The 14,701-nt window shown below is 25.7% G+C and overlaps 1 protein-coding gene across 3 annotated transcripts in view; it reads left to right on the forward strand.

Moving 5' to 3' along the window:
• Nucleotides 1-14,701, forward strand: part of LOC129608544 (rap1 GTPase-activating protein 1) — a 175,144-nt gene that overhangs the window by 95,281 nt on the left and 65,162 nt on the right. For all 3 annotated transcript variants that reach the window (XM_055520115.1, XM_055520116.1, XM_055520117.1), the window contains one exon: nt 1,420-1,630. In XM_055520115.1, the coding sequence (XP_055376090.1) occupies nt 1,420-1,630 (211 nt within the window). The remainder of the gene's footprint in view (nt 1-1,419; nt 1,631-14,701) is intronic.

Genomic DNA, 14,701 nt, shown 5'->3' on the forward strand with positions numbered 1-14,701 from the left:
ATTCCTTTAAAGTTCAAGAAAATTATACATTTTTAAAGTGACCAACCACTTTATAATAAATCCAAATTAAGAAAAAAAACAATTTCAATTTTTAAAAAGCGAATCAAAAAAACTTCATATCGCATCTAATTACCAAATTAAAAAAAAAAACAAACGAAAATTTTGCTTTAAAAAAAATAAACAAAATTTTCCCATAACAATAAAAAAAATACCAATCATCGCGAAATCAAATACTTTGTGTTATAAAATCTTAAAACGGCGAACAATGAAAAAAAAAACTGGACACATTTTATTCAAACGAAATAAAGGAATACTTTCAAGAATCCTTAAAATTTAAAAACGCATGTGTACATTTAATTATACCGTTACTTTGTATTTTTATATGAATCTATAGAATGAACATTCCCTTAAAGGCCACTTAAAAATCAATTTTATTATTTTCTTTTGAAAAATGTCCACCGAAGTTAGATTTTATAAGACGATAAAGTACACAGTTAGTTTGTATATACAATCACTACAGTTAAAATTTTTGTAATAAAATTTTTGAAGAATTTTTTAAATGATTTTTGTTCGGTACGTGACACATTTCTTAGTGTCCTTGCTGAGAATTATTATTAAAAAAATTCACGATTTGATACCTTTTGATATTAAGTTTTCTTCCCTTTTTCTTTTAAATTTTTTTTATTGTTTCGCTGATTATTATATTAATTTTTCTTTTTACATCAGTGTACCGCATATTGTAATTCAAATTACATTCTTTAAGTGTCCCTTTATTCTAGCGCATATTTCTTTTAAACATTAAAAGAAATTTGTGTGTTTATTTAAAAAACAAAACAACAGAAAATAAAAAAAATAAAAAAAACAACACTGTCCACATACATATAAAAATTTTCAAATGGCAATAAGAAACAGGACCATTGCCCTTCAATTCTTATCTTTTTTCATTGTGATTTGACAAAAAAAAACTTAGTATGAAACTTCTTTTCTTCTAAATTCAAAAGGGGTTTCTTTTTCAAAAATAACGTTCTAATTTTGTAATGAATCCTTTTTTTTTTATTATGTATTATTAAAGGGCCTACATATTCATACAAGTATTAATAAAGATTCAATCACGTTATCCTTGTTAATAATAATCTAGCTCATAAGTTAAAGAAAAAAGAAAATTTCTCATGGTATTTAATTCGCGATTTAATTTTTATACAAACGGTTTGGTTAAATTTTTTCGAGCAGATGTCATACTTCTGACAATTAACATGATTGTCCCAATTTCATAAACTGGTAAAATAAATTTTCACTTAATTGAATTTAATAAAATTGAGCTTAGTTGCATCATGATGACTTAAAAATTATTTTATTTAAGTAATTTTAAAAAAATTTGCATTTAAAATAATATTCAACGAAAATTTAATTGAATTTTAGGCGACAGCATGCATCTTCATGGACTTCAACGACACCCTCACATCATAATCATCAATCATCAATGAAAAGTGGTGGTAGTTTAGGTGGTAGTACTGTAAATAGTCCCGAAAGATTACGTGGTGCAACACATGATTTATTTGAATTATTAGAAAGAGTGCAATGTTCTAGATTAGATGACCAAAGATGTGTCCTTCCTGCATATTTCTCACAGGTAATTCATATAAAATATCTCTACTTATATGTACAATAATATATGTATGTATAATATGGTCTAGTAAAAGCTGTTTTTAAAAATTTTGTTTCTATAATCAATCATTTTAACAACATATTTTAATTTTTACCACACTGAAAAATTTATTGAACTTTTGAAAAAACCACGAAATATATATTCAAGGTTTTGAACCATTTGGCTTTTATGTATAGATATAAAGTTTAAAAGGCTTTATATATTAACAGAATATATACATATATGGTAGCAGGCTTTTTGAAAAGTGAAATAAAATAACACAAAAACCACAACAATTTAATGATGATTGAAGTGTTAACTAATTATAAAACTTTACGGTTCTAAGATTAAAATAACAAAAAAAAATGTATAAGAAATAAATTTTGTGTGGTATATATGAAAACCTTGAGTTCTGAACTGCTATATCAATGTAAATTAGAAAATAATACATTAAGTAATAATGGCAAGAAGAGTTACAAAATACTCTTATTTGACCCATTGGCAAACAATTTGAAGTAATTTATAAACCGAAACATAATATTTATCAACTAAGGAAAATGCAACTTGCATACAAGTTTTGCATTTCACCGTCTTGAAAAATTCAGTTGTTAAATTTTTAATTCACCTTCAGTTATTAAAATTATACAATAAATTAATATTGCGGTTAATATAATTTTTGTGGTTTGTTTTTTAACATTTTTCATTTAAAATATGGAAGGTTGAAAGATTTACAAAACAAGATCAAATTTTTATTTAACAAAAAATGAATTTAAAATATTTTACGTCAATCGAGAATTTTCAATTATTTGAACTTTATTAACATACACGCATCTATTAGAACCTTTTATTGCATTATACTTGTTTTCGTGGTCTAAATTCTGCAATACAAGCACAAAACTGCCCTTTTTAAATTATTAAACCTCCTCCTGGTTTATGCTATTAACTACGAGTATTCCCATTTTGTTTACTTTTAATTTGATCTATTAGCATGATAACAAATTAAGGAGGACAGTGTTATTTTGATCATTGCACGAATTATTATTGGAATGTGGAGCAGTTTTTTTGCGCGGTATTATTAACGCTTTTATTTTAAATAAATAAATTGTGAGACGAGTCCGTGCTGAGTAATAAAATTAATTGAATGAAAATTTTAAATTTAATTCAACCGTGTTAAAAGGAATATAATACACTTTTTCAGAAAGTGATAAAGCACATGAACGGCCTTGATAGTCTAATAGGATAGTGTTATTTAGAATTTGTTGATTCAGTTGATTTTGAATGTTTCTTAAAATGTTATGCTTATGATATGAACTTAATAAAAAAATATGTAAAGAAATATAACATTGTTTGGCCACTTATTTAAAACAATTCACAAAATGTACAAAATACATTACGTCATTTTTACGGAAATTACCCAACATATCCTCAAATCAGAATGTGCATACATGGACAACAAGGATATCTTTCAAGGATCACATATTATTAAACATATTTTCGTTGAAAAAAAAACAAATGTTAGGCACAAAAATTTTCATTGTGCTAGTATGAGCAAGTATAGTTCAAGGATCAATTTTTTTTTTTATTAAAAACATAAGTATATAATAGAAAGTCCATATACGCTCTAACATATTAAATTTTCATTTATATTATAACAGAACTCTAAGAACTTGTTACTCTTCAAAAAAGAAATAAAAATGTAATTTTCACTTCCTAACATCTCAAGGATTCTCCATACACCAAAAACAATGTTTTTTTTTGCAATTTATGGCACACTATTTTACCCAACAAGAGGAATAGACAATTTCGCATATTATATTTAAAATACATACATACATACATACAAATATTTTAATAAAAATTGCATATGTTTCGGTGAACAACCTTCCAAATACTAAACCAAAATAGTAAATGCAAATTAGAGTAGTTCTGAATTTATTACCCGGGCTCAATTTTCTCAAATAACTATTAAGAATTCTACATGATTTCTCATCGTTTTTCAATGTGATTTCTTCAAAACTGCAATTTCGTGAATAAGATAAAATTCGTAAATTTGAATAGTAATAATGTTAAAACTCGTTGTACCATTCATTGTTAATTCAAGTAATTTAAATTTAAAATTAAGAATAATAATTCTAAAATTAACATAAAACTTCTGATGGAACAAGTTTCTTATATCAGGACATCTTCAGAAAAATGCTGATACAATCTAAATGTAACAAACTAAAACAAAGGGAGGTGTAATGCAATTGGTAGCCACTTAAATCACATTTGAAATATTTTGTGAGGTAAAGTCAACCGACGAAATTGGTTTTAAAAAAATTTTAAACAAAAAGTTTTAATGTGTTTTCATCCTTTATTATCCAATACTTTTCTCACTCAATTGTACACACTCTTCTTAAACTAAAAATTTCAATAAATTTTTATTTTTGCTTATTAAACGCCCTCGCTCGAATAAAATTTAAAATCATATTTCATCACAATGTAAAGAAAGATGAGTACAAATAAACAATACAAGCAACTTTTTTTTTTAAATAAGAGGATGAAAAGAAAAATAATGTAAGATTTTGTCGCAAAAGGCAGAGAAATAACGAATAAAGCAACGAAAACATTTAATTTTCTTTGTTTTATTCTTTTTATGTAACAAATTTGAAATGGTGATAGCATAAATAGCCTTATGTTTTGACTTTGTTTATACACACAACACACCTATTCTCTTTCACTCTAATATGTCGACTACTTATGTTATCTGCCGTCTCATTCTTAAGTGTTTCAATAAGATACAGGAGCTTAGATTTAACTGCACATAACCATTACTTCACACATTGTTATAAGTACAATGTAGAATATTTTCGGTTTTGTTATTTTTTCGGTTTTTTATTACGGTTTCTTGTTTCTTCGTTTTTTCCCTGTTTCTATAATAAAAGAGAGAAAAAAAAAGCAGCAAGCAATAATGGAAAGGACGAAAACTTAAGTAAATATTTCGACAAAAATTAAAAATTAAAAAAGAAATATTCAGATAATTATTTTTCTCCATGATGTTGCTCATAACTTAGGAAAGTTCTTCTTCAGATTTTCATTTTTATTATGTACGAAGAAATAATAAAAGCGAGACCACAAGTAGTCTAAGTTGAGGTTAAGATCCTTTTATTTTGCTTTTTTTTAGATATCTAACACAAACATGCAATATATAAAATATTTTGAGATCTTAATCTTCCTTATATTTAAAAATTTTATATTTTAAGTTATTCTAAGTCGATGCTGTTCCTAAATTTAAAGAAGTAGATTGCATAGATTACTGAAGAGAGATATGGGAAGCGAACTCCTTTCCCCCCAACACCTGCAGTCAGCCATAAGTTATTGTAGCCCCCCAATATTTTATTCATACTGCCCCTAACACTGAGAAAACTACCAAAAACATCTGCCCCTCCAACAACCAGAACAAGACATCGTACGTAATAGCACGAAACTGATTTCGATCAGTAATAGTACGACACTGATTTCGATTCATCCTCAACAGCTCTGAAAAGAACATCCTTGAGCAAGATGGATGGAACAACTTCACATGATAAGGTCTTTCAGTAATCTAGCAGGTTCGATCCCCCTCAACTAGAACTTCAAGTCTACCCCCAATGAAAAGTTCACAAAAAAAGAAAAGGACCGAACGAAATGAACCTCAGACAATCTTGTGTCCCCTGTGACCACTGCATGGAGTACTTAAGAATTTTATGCGCCCTCGAGTGAATTTTTCATGTATTTTAAGTTAACATTTCAAACTATATGTAATTTGGGGACCGAGACTACCTACTTTCAAAATTTAAAATAATTTAAAGAAGAAGTGTTACTCTTCCCTAAAACTTTATTAAATAAATAATGAATTATAATTCATAATTAAATTACTCATACATAAGTATTTGTTGTAACTTCTCATCTCAACATAATCTCAATTATGATTGCACATTATTTTGCTTAATGAAAAAATTGAAAATTACTTTAAAAAATATACCTTTATATGTATGTATGTAAATTGTACATACTATTTTCTTGAAAGCAATAAAAAACACTAAGTATATCCTATGACTTTATATAAATACATATTATTACAAAAGTATCGGTCATGTATATGCAAGGGCATCTTTGTGCAGACATAAATTTTTAATCAAATTTCGTTAATTTTGTGTTTAATGTACCAAATATAAGAACAAAAACAACAGTAAAATAAAAGTGAACACATAAAACATTAACATTATAAGTTACCTTCCGTTTTATTGTTACGAGAGTAATTAAAAAATTTCGCTAAAAATAAACTTCAGCTCAAAAAAAAAAAAGAAAAACGAAATGTAAAAGAATAAAACCAAAAAGACGTGGAGTACGTGAAATTCAAATAATTTTTCATTCCTACCAACATAAGATTATTTAGTATGAGTTACATGAATCTCTTGAGCCCCTGCTTTTTAAATTTTCATGCATTTAAAACTACATAAAAAAAAGGAAATACCTTAAGGTTTCTTCTTGAAAATTAAAAATTTAATGGATCTTAGTTGGAATACAAGTTTCTCGAAATAAATATCTTAAAATAGTTTTTCTTTTAACAGAAAAAAAAATAAATATCTCCATAAGTTTCTGAACTTTTACATTTTAATCTTAAAATAATTAAAAAAGAGAAAAGGGAAATTACTTAGAAAATATTATAAAATTTGTTGAACTAATAAGTAGACGATAACACACACAAATATTTAATAAAAATAATAATGTGAAACTTTTATTTGACGGGAAAAGAATAATTAATAAAGATTTTTTAATTTTTTCTTTAGTGGCCTTTACACGAGAATAATTTGAGAATAACGATTGCATTGTGTTCGGAGCATTTACCTTTTGACAAATTGTAAAAAAAATGCTCTATGTGCCTACAAGTTATTTTGCATGAAAGCTTATATAAGCAGAAGTAATGAAAATGTGAATCCCAAAATTTTTTGAGAATTCGAGTTACTTTTCAAGTTTTCAATTAACTTGAAAAAATTAAGAAATCTGAAAAAATCTGACATCTTTTTGACTTATTCCTTTCCAAAATTTTATTTTTATATTTTAAAATTTTAATTAACAATTTAATTTAAACAAATCAGTTTGTAATAAAGATATCGTAGAAAAAGAGGTAATGCCTAAATAGAAGGGAAATTGATTTGAAATTCGAAACAAGAGAAATTCCAAGAATTTCAATTTCTGGGAGAAGGATAGTATATTGTAAGAAAACAAACGGTTATAAAAAAGAACCGAGGAAATATCAATAATTTCAGAAACTTTTCAATTCAAATTTCATTGGAAATTTCAACATGAACAATACAAAACCGGGAGTTACAGGATGCATTTTTAAAGAATTTGAAACAATTTCAAAATACTTTTTTAACTACTACAACTGTAGATTTTAAGAGCAATGCCTCAATAACATGCGTTGTTTAAAATACTATGTAAAGATTTAATTAGCCTGAATGACCTGAAGAAATTTTCGAATTCCCAAAACAGAAAATAAAAAAAAAATTCTTTTAACAAACAATTCCTTTCTTAACTTTAGTTGTAACTGTTCAATTTAATGTTTGCTCTTTTATACAGTTATACTCCTTTTTCTAATATTTTGGACAAATATTTTTCTACATAATATACATACATAAAATACAATGAAGTAGTTTGAAAGTAGGTCATACAGATTACTTTTAAATACACACACACCCCCGAACAGAGTTATAAGTGTGTTTTACATTTAATCTATAAAGCATTTATATTTTTTCCTGGTTCGTTGAAGTTCCATGCTTTGCAAGGGTTTACTTTTTACTATATATGTATTTTGTTCTTGTATATATTTGTATTTAGTTAGAGAATTTAGATATTTAAGCTGGACTAAGTGTACACAGCTTTACATAGGTACATACTATATTTGAGTTATTTAATAGTTTTTATGCCTCTACATTTCTTTTTTCCTGTTCTTTTCGCAAAATTTTATATAATGATTTATTCCTTACATTTTTGCTACTTATTCAGCAATTTCGCTTTAACAAAACAAAGAATACTCAAATTGATTCTAGATGCCTATATATTTATATGTGTACATACATATATATAAATATTTTTGATATTTTTATGTAGCAAAAATACTTATCACAAATAATATATATTATAGATTATACACAACATCTAGATTTTTGTGTATATAAATAAAAAATCGAAAGTCTCAGAATCTTAATTTAAAAACAACAGAATCTTTTCTCTAAGAAACTATATGGAATGGCAATAAATTTGTAGATTGGTACTATGAATTTTAGAGATTTATAAAATTCTGGAACGTGTAAGTAAAATCCTTGAAACATGATATATCATTCACATATTATTATATACAAAAAAATCGCTTTAAATGTATTTACAATGGGTTCTTCAGTTCGTATAATTTAACTTTTAGTGATTGATTCCTGTAAAAAGTCGAAAAAGTTTTATTAGTTTAAACATTTCATTTATAGTGGCAATGAAACCGAAAATATGTACATATATATTATGTCATGGAGGTATGTGAAATTGTGAACAAAAAAGATACAAAATATTCCCGTTTACCTTTATTTTTGAAGTTTCATTCCGATTTTTGAAGTTTCCAATTACAACGGTTACATAACAATAATTTTTGAACATATTGATAGTAGTGCAACTTAGACGGTTATAAAGAAGCACCAAAAAATTTTTTTTTGCGAGGAGTGATATAAAGAGCAATTTCAGAAAAACTAAATGTTAAGCTGTCAAGCAACCTACTATTAAACGAAATCACAAAAATTATTCACCCACAAAAATAATACTTAAGCAATTATAAGCTTGCGGGCATCTCAATTTACAATGACTTTAAGGAAATCAAGTTTAGTTGTAGAATATCATCAAAAAATATTAAAAAAATATGAAACATACGATTTCGACATCCTTTGTAAATTTTTTTAAAGAAAATGGTAAAGAAAGAATACTCTTAAAAGGATAATTGAAAATTTGTTCTACAGGTAAAGAAAAAGAAATTTTATTATATATATGCATATCTCTCTCATTTTCATATAAGGGTAAATAAATTTACATGAGTTCTGTTCTTTAAAAATTTTTAAGGGTGCTATACCGAAAATAAAATATTTATTTTATATAATATTTATTTAGTAAAGTATTTACCTATACACAGAAGCAGATAAATTATTATAGAGATATTTAATAATTGTTTATAATTTATTCTTAAAATATTATCCTAAAAGTAAATTTATACGATTTAGAAGTTTTCATATATTGTACAAGAAATATAATTTTTTTTAAGATTAATTCCATAGAAGTGCTTAAAAAGTACTCTTCCTAAAGTATCTGCATATGTATTTTTTTAAACTTTCAATTCAATGGCATTTGAGCTTGTGTTTAAAACAAAAATTTACTTTTATTTATAATATCATCAGAAATTGTTAAGGAAGCAGATAATCAACATATCTACGAAATCGAAAAATTGGTATTTATATGTGGATATTGATCCAGTTTAAAAACAGTATTGAGCATTCTAATTCTTATTATTTAGATTTTTCTTCGTTATTAGAATTTATTACAAATATTTGAAAATTATGCCTTTAAGTTCAGCAAAACTCTCATTTGAGAACAAAATAAAAATGTTTCAATGCCAAGATTGACTACAGGCAAAGTGTAAAACAATTCAGCAAATATGTAGCTTTCAGAAAATATGTAGACTTAATGCTGGAAAATTTTCGGGGAGCTCTAAAACTTTTGCTCTGTCTTCGATGCCACAACACCTCAGTTCTTGTCATTATCATTATCAGTAGTTGGATATTTTAATATTGATAAGACCAAAATAATTTTTTTTACTGGTTGTGTTCCTTTTGTACTAAAGTCTTTGAGAAAAATGAAAATATACTTTAATTTTCTTCTCCAATTAGAAAATATTATAATTTTCTTTATTTAGTAACTGATAAACTTCAAAAAAGCACAGAAAGCAAAAAGAAACTGTTTCTTTCTTAATTGATTTTAGTTTTCATTTTTCTTTTATGAAACACGTTGCATACATAGGATATGTAGATGGTATTTTAATAATAAAAAGAAATTGAAAGCCAGGTAATTATGTACAGAATTACATAATATTTACATACAAAACATGTATAAGAAATAAAAGGTAGAGAAATTAATTTCCAATTTTTATCTCACATTTCTTTTTAAATAAATCATTGTTATACTTTTAAGAGTTTCTCATATCCAGAGTATACGATATCATAGATACGATATAATAGATTAGACAAACGCAAAAAATTGTTAAGGATCATAAAATTGTTAAAGATCACAAAATTGTGCGTTCTGTAAAAGTTTTAATTTAAAATTAAAATTAATTTGTTAGTTAATTTGTTAAGCTATTTGTTATTTGTTGAGTTTATTGGAATTAAAACTTTAAGAGAGTCTTAATTCAAATAAACTTAACCTTAAAATTCAATTGATCAATAAAATTTAAAAACACTTTTAAGAAAAATAGTTCCACTATCGGATAGTTCAGTGGATTGACTAACAAAGCATAAACCGTTGGAACAATAGACGAATGGATATCGGGGTATTTCATTTATTTTTTCGGGGTAGTTCATTTTGGATGTCTCGTTCTATTAAAACAAGCAATATAATCTACAATATTTCCCGAGAATTGATATTTCCAAATATTTGACTTAAAAAGTTTTTGGAGAAATTTTTAATTAAATAAATTTTATTCTAGTTTTTTTTTTAATTTCGTAAATTGTACATTAATTGTATGCAACAAGTTTTAATTAATTAGGTATCATTATTTTCAAATATAAAGAACATACATATGTAACTATCTGCGTAACCAGAAATATTTTTAAGTTTTCTGAAATTACTTGACTTAAACAAAAAAAAAATTCTAAATTAGTCGTAATAATGACAATATCAGAATTTTTTTTTTAATAATTAAATTGAAAAATACAATTGCTTAATATACAAATTTTAAAGAGTATCCTCAAAAATGTAAAGAAGACGATCAGCTCTATACTAAATAATACAAATTGAATAATTAAAGATAAGATTTATTTATATCCAAATTACTACTTAGAGTGAAAGTTCTTCAAAAATTAGTTTCAAATATGTATGTACATGTCTACACTAAGCAATGCCGTTTCTGTCTTAAATTCACACTTAAGTTTTAATTTATTTAAGTAATATTTTTATTAAGGATAATTCTTAATAAAAAAGGACAGAAAAACAATACAAAAGATTCTTTAAATTTATCGCCTTAATATTCATAGATTTGTCTACGAATTTACTTATGCTTCATTTATTGCTAATGGTTATAAGATTTTCCCAATTATTGTATAGTTGTATGTAACTATTTCCCTTTTTTTATTGTATTCATTTTTCTTATATACAAAAGAAATCTTAAACTTTTTAAATGTCTAAATACACATACTTTGTTCACTTTTTTTTTCTTTTTTTTTTATTTACTTTACTACATAAAAGCAGCATATTTAAAATTCATAAAGAAAAATTATATCCTCATTAGACCAGATACATGCGTATATATTGAACATGTAACAAAGCTTGGAAAACGAAAAAACGGAATACCAAAAAAAAAAAGAAACAGTCACATTGAGGATTTTATGAAATTGGGAAAGAGGAAGAAGAGACTTAAAAGACCTTGTAAAGAATTTTAGTGGGTATTGAAAAATTAAAAACATCTACATCAAAAAGTTTTCAAAAGCTGATGAATCGTCCCAAAGGGTAATAAAATAATGAAAATAAATTAAAAATTAAGAAAGAACAAAAAGAAATTTGATTCACTCAATTTAAGGGTAAAATTTAATAGTTAAAACAGATTCCATGAACAAATAAATTGGAATTGGGTGGTTTAAATACGAGTATGTATAAAAATTTTGACCACTTGGCACTGAATATTCCATTTTAATCTATTCTCTACTCATGTAAGAATTAGTGATAGTGTTCATATAATTGTGTTTCACACTCGAGCTTCCTTTGGATATATTTTAACTTTATAGTATCAAGAACGATGTTGCACACATAAGATAACGTACAAAATTAGTTCAAGTATTTCAGAAACTGGAATGAGAACACAGGAATTAACAATTGAAATTTGTTATTCTCAAGGACTGGACTTTTGACTTAGAAATATATACGTATATATATATATATTTTTTTTTTGTGAATTGTGTTTTTTTAATAAATAAACTTAACTTCGTTTATTCATAACGCTTCAATACTTTAACAATTTAAAGGTTATTTATAGAAAAATCACTGATCTCATTTTGAAAATTTTGTATACGAGAATAATTTGTTCCATATTTTTTTTTACAACTATTTTATTCGATAAGTAAATATAAATGTTATAATTAAAAATCAAGGCTTATATACCAAGCTGCAAAATTCCATACCTTATTAACACTAATAATTGTGGTTTTTGTTATATATTTTTGTACGTACCATATACTAATGGAAAATCTTAAAAATGTAGATTACTACAACTTTTTTATTGCGTCTTGCGTCAACAACGAAAGAAAAAAATTTCACTTCCTTCGCGGCGACTACATATGCATACATAAGTTTATACATACATACATATGTATGTATTAACACACATTACCAAAGCATTGTAACGGGACCCACATTATCTTCCATATTTTTCAATTTTCAAAGCAGTTTTTTAATGTAATTTTTCTTTTATTTTTTAATTGATGTCAAACTTTACAACTGTTACTCTTTATATTTTAAAACTGGCCTACTGAAGTAGATGCCTACCTAAATAATATGTATACATACATACATATGTATGCATATTACTTGCAAAATTTGGCCGCTTCATTTAATAATTTTAAATTTGATCGGCGTGTAGTTATAAATTGTTGAACATTTTTTTACTGGTTACAACGAAACATGTTATATGTAAAATATCTAGTTGAACTTAATCTAACTCAAATTACAATGTTTCTTTTTAATTATTAATGATCACTTATGTATGTATGTATTTTTGGCTACATTGAATTCTATTGTGTTACGGCTACATATGTATGTATATATACACAAATACCTACAAAACTGGTGTTATTTAAAATTTTTTGGAAAAACTGTTATTTTATAAGCGTCCTTTTGCATTTCTCTAATCTAAAGACTTAGCGCAAAGCTGCCTTAATTTTTGCATAATCCCTCAAACTCTTATTAAAATATGTATTAAAAGTTATTAACTTACATACATACGCATATACGTAAATATATACTTACAATTTTTCTTGCATTCCAGATGCAAACATCCATCGCTGCCTCATAAACTTTGTCCAGCTTAAGAATCTCAAATACATATGTATGTATATCCAAAATTTATAATTCTAAACGTTTTTCAAAAATCTTCTTATGAGTTTAGCTTCTATCTTCTTATAAGTCATTTTTCCTTGCATTCCAGACGCAAATATCCATCGATGCCTTATAAACTTCGTCCAGCTTAAGAATCTCAAATATATCCGCAAAATTTTATAATTTTAAAGGTTTTTTTTAAAAAATCTTATAAGTTTAGCACAAGTTTATTTAATTTAAAATTTTATCGTCTTCCTTCTATGAGACAAAAAACTAAACTAGACAAGCTATCATGGCGGGATGCGTGATACGTCTAATCATTTATTTCTTCTATATTATTCTATATAGCATTCCCTTAATAGAGATGTCGTTTTAGCGACTTTGTCGTTATGACTACAAAAAATTTTAAAACTTCAGCTACAAAAAATTGGAAAAAGTCGTAAAAAAATTTTGCATTTTTTAGCATTTTTTTTCAGAATAGATTTTCGATAATATAATAATAAAGAAAGAAAAAAAAGAAGACATTCTTTACTTTTTTAATAAATTAAACCGTAAACATTAAAATATAGAAAGTTATCTTGTGTGCATACAAATTTTAAAACAGAAAAAAGAAATTTTGAGTTCATTATGTAAATATGTACATATGTATGTTATTTATATTTAAAAAAAGAAAAAACATTTTAAAAACATAATACATAATAAAATATGGCGAATTCGTCAAGGAATCTGGAAAATGTGGTAGTTTTCAAACTAGGTATGGTAGACTTCTTCTCAAAATCCAAATCTGGCGAATGAAAGATTGGTGCCGCAAGTACGCAATTTTCTGTGACATAAAAATTGCAAGTAAAACGTTAACTTTGGAAGGTTTTATGATCCAAATTAAAAACTGAAGCGTTACAACGTCTACTAAATAAAAGCAAGAATAAAACAAACCGTGCATCTAAAAATGGACTATGACTCAAATCAAGTTTATTGTAGGACTGAAAATAAAGAGCTATCAAATCGCCTGCAAAACATGTTACTCCATGTCACATGATTCAGAAGTTATAAGTGTTTATTTATGTGCAGAAAAAATTTGGTAACTTTTATTGCAACTGGACTTTGTCCTTTTATTGCAACTGGAGCGCGAAATTCGTCAAAAAATTATTATTTTTTATATTCACTGAAATTTTTTGCCACCATCCTCTGTTTGGGTTTAAAAAATTTACAATTAACGTTTAAATAATGATCCAAAACCAGTGTTTGAAATTTTTCGTTAAATGAGATCTCATTCATAGTTTTTTAAAACGTCTCATAAAGAAAAATACTTTATCGTAAAAATATGGATTTCACCGCAAAATAAAAAACAGAAAACACATCATATGATATAGCTTCTCATTAAAGTAAACGTATTTTGTCATCATAGACTTCTTACACAAACCAAATATAAACGAAAAACAAAAAGAAATAATCTGCCAAATTTTTGCAGCGATTTTTTTTGTTTTCTTTACATGATCTTTTAAATTATTTTAAAGCGATAAAGCGTTCTCTCATTAGTATAAAAAAGAAGAAAATAAAAAAAGTTCTGTTTTGCAACATCGTTTTAATTCGCTTATACATTTTGCTGTAGAAGTTAAAATGCACAAGAAATATTTTTTAGTATTAAAAAGTATAAGTCGATTTCTCCTTTTTCGTTATTTGATCTAGTGAACGTAAAGC

The sequence above is a fragment of the Condylostylus longicornis genome, unplaced genomic scaffold (genome assembly GCF_029603195.1).
Source record: "Condylostylus longicornis isolate FDR11 unplaced genomic scaffold, ASM2960319v2 ptg000031l, whole genome shotgun sequence".
Taxonomy (NCBI): domain Eukaryota; kingdom Metazoa; phylum Arthropoda; class Insecta; order Diptera; family Dolichopodidae; genus Condylostylus; species Condylostylus longicornis.